The sequence below is a fragment of the Bremia lactucae genome, linkage group LG13, assembly GCF_004359215.1.
Source record: "Bremia lactucae strain SF5 linkage group LG13, whole genome shotgun sequence".
NCBI lineage: Eukaryota > Oomycota > Peronosporomycetes > Peronosporales > Peronosporaceae > Bremia > Bremia lactucae.
The window spans coordinates 2,215,424-2,219,498 of record NC_090622.1 but is presented as its reverse complement, the minus strand read 5'-3'; the positions used below and the strand labels follow the sequence as shown (position 1 = coordinate 2,219,498).

Sequence of the window (4,075 nt, the reverse complement as noted above, 5' to 3'; positions counted from 1 at the left end):
AGTTGTGGTGGGCGCGTTAGCGACCTCACCCAACACACTAAGAACTCTGGTTAAGTGTCGTCACGGGAGCGGTAATCCGTCTCCTCGTGCGCACTTACCAAGTAGGAAGTAGTTTTCAGACTGATTTATATTTAATAGAATTAAATACAAATACCTATTTTTACTAATTAAAATGTTATCTCTATAGATATCATTTTTAATATGTATTGCGAGCGTATCTTTATAGATACTTCGCGTAACGGATGACGCTAGCCGTCATCACGGATGACGCTAGCCGTCATCACGGATGACGCTGGGCGTCATACCTCCTAATGTGAATGCACCCATGTGCATCATACACAAGGGTTGGTCACAAATGTGAACCACACCCGAGTGCTGGGTCTAATTACTAATTTTTAGTAGTTGATCATCCCCTTAAGTACACCAAGTGGTCTTAACGGGGACTGTGTAACATTAGGCAACTTTAGCCCGTTACAGACGTAGTTTTCAGACTGATTTATATTTAATCGTATTAAAAATATAAACCTATTTTTACCAATCAAAATGTCAACTTTATAGATAACATTTAATATGTATTGCGAGCGTATCTTTCTAGATACCTCGCGTAACGGCTGACGCTAGCCGTCATCCCTTTTAATGTGAATGCACCTTTGTGCATCACATACTCAAGGGTTGGTCACAAATGTGCACCACACCCGAGTGCGGGGTCTAATTACTAATTTTTAGTAGTTGATCATCCCCTTAAGTACACCAAGTGGTCTTAACGGGGACTGTGTAACATTAGGCAACTTTAGCCCGTTACAGACGTAGTTTTCAGACTGATTTATATTTAATCGTATTAAATATATAAACCTATTTTTACCAATCAAAATGTCAACTTTATAGATAACATTTAATATGTATTGCGAGCGTATCTTTCTAGATACCTCGCGTAACGGCTAACGCTAGCCGTCATCCCTTTTAATGTGAATGCACCTTTGTGCATCACATACTCAAGGGTTGGTCACAAATGTGAACCACACCTGAGTGCTGGGACAAATTACTTTAATCTAGTAATTGACCTTCCCCTTGAGTACACCAAGTGTACTTAACGGGGACTGTGTAACATTAGGGCAACTTTAGCCCGTTACATAATATATTACTATAGTTTTACTTTTTCTCTATTCTAAAGCCTTAGAATTAACCTTTGGTATCTAAGACTACTAAGATACCTATAATCTTTCTCTGCACGTCGTGAACGTGAAGTAGTCGAGGCGCCCGACTTTCACTGTAATCAGTGTAGGTTGACTAGTACTGTTATCAGTACTAGCAAAGGGTCCCCCTGTACACAAGGGGCAATGTTATGTTATCAAAATTCACATCTAGTAAAGATACTTTCGCTACTTTATAATTCCCACTACTCTTTTTAAAATTTACCTGCGGCTAAAAGATAGCAGAGGAATGATTGTAAATACACATTTACAAGCGTGAGGACATTTCCACCTTTTTAGGACATTCACCGTGTCCATTTCATTGTAACATTTCCCTTGTCCATGATAAGATGTCGCAACATATCGCTGTCTAATAAAGGTAACGCATGTCCCAGCGCAAGCTGTCTGGTTGAATGGGAAGCCCATGGTTCCTGCGACAAAGCATTAGCACCAGGATTTGATTGATTTTCCCGAGTAGGTTCGTCACGATAATACAATTTTGCTTATAAAAGTAAGTTAAGATTTCATTAAATGCAAATCAAGCAATAGCCTCTGTGGCGCTAATTAAACAAGTTTTAGTAAAAGCCGCCACTCCTACTATCGAGTCGACCTGCCAATTTGCACTCTCTCTTTTAAAAAGAAAGAAGAACCTGAAGGGCACTTGTTCCCTCACACGGCTCAGAAGACTCCGCTGTTGGCAAAATAAGATATATTCTACATCACTGGCAATCGTTTTTTTTTAAAAAGGCAACTTTTATCCAAACACAAAAAGCGCACCATGAAACTCCGTGTATCAAAACAATTCGCAAAATCCAAATCCAAGCATATATATATATATATAACCGCAAAGGCCCCCTTTTCCAGTGAAGGTGCATGCCCATCCAACAACCCCTCCCCTATCCCAAAAAGCCTTTTTCCCTCAAGTTGCAACCCTACAGCTCCACCACCGGTCCGTTTGCTAAGTTCGCAGTCGTTGAAGGCTGCTGCTGAATGTCTTTGGCGCCAAAAGTCGGAGGAGCAATCGTCTGGGGACGGAGTCGCATCGCTTGTCCGCCATAACTTCCTGGTGGCGACGTCATTTGTTCGTGTACATCATGACCACGAGAACCGTACAACCGTTGCTTCTCCATCTGCAATTCCCAATCAAGACTTTGATTCCGCACTTTTTCCGCAATCTCCTTGGCTTTCTGTAATGGTCGAATTGGCAAATGCCAGCGTGCGCTACTCTTGCTACGAGAGCGGTTTCGCTCGCGCACAGGACTCTCGTCCGTATAGTCGACTGTCGTAGGCAGGGATGCCGAGTGCCACGACGCAGTGCGTGGGCGCCACGATGCTGTCCGTGCACGCCACGACGCCGAGCGCAAACGACGTGCATTGGTATGCCCAGCCGCAAGCGCACGAATGGCATCGGCAGGTTCCCGCGGTGGCGAGACGTTGGTATGCGCGCCCAGTGTGTCACACACGACACAAATTTTTTGTGGCTCAAAGAGTCCAAATTGAGGCACTGGTCGACGCACGCGACTCATGCAGCGCAAGCAGCAACTGTGTCGGCATGCCCGGCAATGGTGACGACGATGGTGCAGTGCACGTCCAAACTTTTTGGCGCATACGTGGCATTGAAGACTGTTTGAAAACGCGGGAGTCTCGGTACAAAGAGGATTGGCAAAGGAAGGGCGACGCTCATACGGCGCGTTTGGGGTAGACGAACGCGCATTGTGGGTAGACGAGCGCTCGTCACGTGCGTTAGAAGTATACGACTGCTCGTCGGGCATCGTGGAATGGAAGGAGCGCTCGTCGGGGCCATTGGGGCGCTCGTACGGCTCGTTGGGGCCATTTGGGCGCTCGTGGCGCGTGTTGCGGCCAAATGGGCGCCGACGTTTCTTTTGAGCTTTGCGTGCTTGACGAACTTCCTTGGCGGCTTGCTTGCGCTGGCGCTTGGCTTGCCGCTTGACTTCCTTGAGAACGCGTTGGCGGGCTTTTTCCGCGTCGGATTTTCCAAATTGGAATAATGGCATGAGAGTGATGGTTTTGAGTTTGCCTCTTTGGAGACAAATTGCCAAATGAAAAAAGAATTTGGTTTTGTGGTTGAAAACCTTCTTTTCAGGGACACACCCTGGATTTCTATGGCATTGATAGAAATGGATTACATCATCTCGAGTGAGGAATGGGAATTGATAGATGTCGAAAGATTTGTCGAGTGTCTAAGTTTGATGAAGAATCAGGTTAACGCCATCTTTTGCCGCGCTCACTCGGTTGCGCACACGCTCCGGTGGGACTATGATAGTTTCCTATACAAGGACTCGTTGGCGTTTCGTGGACTCATCCTTTACTAGCAGTTTGAACCCCAAGCCGGTTTGAAGTTTGTTGTTTGCTCAATTCCAAAAACATACAGTCGATTCGTTTTTCGAGATCCCGCTTGAACCCACGCGACTTTGCGAAGAGGATGTTTTATTCGTATCAAGCAAATGCTCCCTTTCTTTTTATTGCTGAGAAAAGATCCGACGAAGCTGGCTACTCGATGTAAATCTAGACTTTTAAAAATTTATACTTGATTTCTTTCTTTGTTTTTGACAAGCTGATGAATGTAAGGATGATTGTGAAGCGATCAAACCCCTTTAACAATTAATACTTCTTAGTTGATGAGCCGATCCACACTTGAATTTTGCACAGCTGCTTTTTTATAGCTTTTTTCTGACTTTCACAGCCTGAGACAGAACACTCTTTTTTATGTGGCATACGAGGATGCACTAAAAGGCTTGTTCGCGATAGAAAGAACCCACAGCAAACTTCCTGTAAGAAGGCCCCATCTAAATTTCTCTTCTTGAGACACTGCGGAGATTTTTCTAACGGTTTTAGCAAATAGCGCAAGAAATATAGCAAAATAC

The 4,075-nt window shown here is 44.6% G+C and overlaps 2 protein-coding genes across 2 annotated transcripts; one reads left to right on the top strand and one right to left on the bottom strand.

The window, feature by feature from the left end:
* Positions 1–2,122: 2,122 nt before the first annotated feature.
* Positions 2,123–3,205, bottom strand: CCR75_007548 (uncharacterized protein; the record flags this gene model as incomplete). The annotated part of the gene is made up of 1 exon (XM_067965607.1): positions 2,123–3,205. One exon carries the CDS (start codon positions 3,203–3,205, stop codon positions 2,123–2,125), a length of 1,083 nt encoding a protein of 360 aa, XP_067823471.1.
* Positions 3,206–3,328: 123 nt separating this feature from the next.
* Positions 3,329–3,523, top strand: CCR75_007549 (uncharacterized protein; the record flags this gene model as incomplete). The annotated part of the gene is made up of 1 exon (XM_067965608.1): positions 3,329–3,523. One exon carries the CDS (start codon positions 3,329–3,331, stop codon positions 3,521–3,523), a length of 195 nt encoding a protein of 64 aa, XP_067823192.1.
* Between the last annotated feature and the right edge of the window lie 552 nt (positions 3,524–4,075).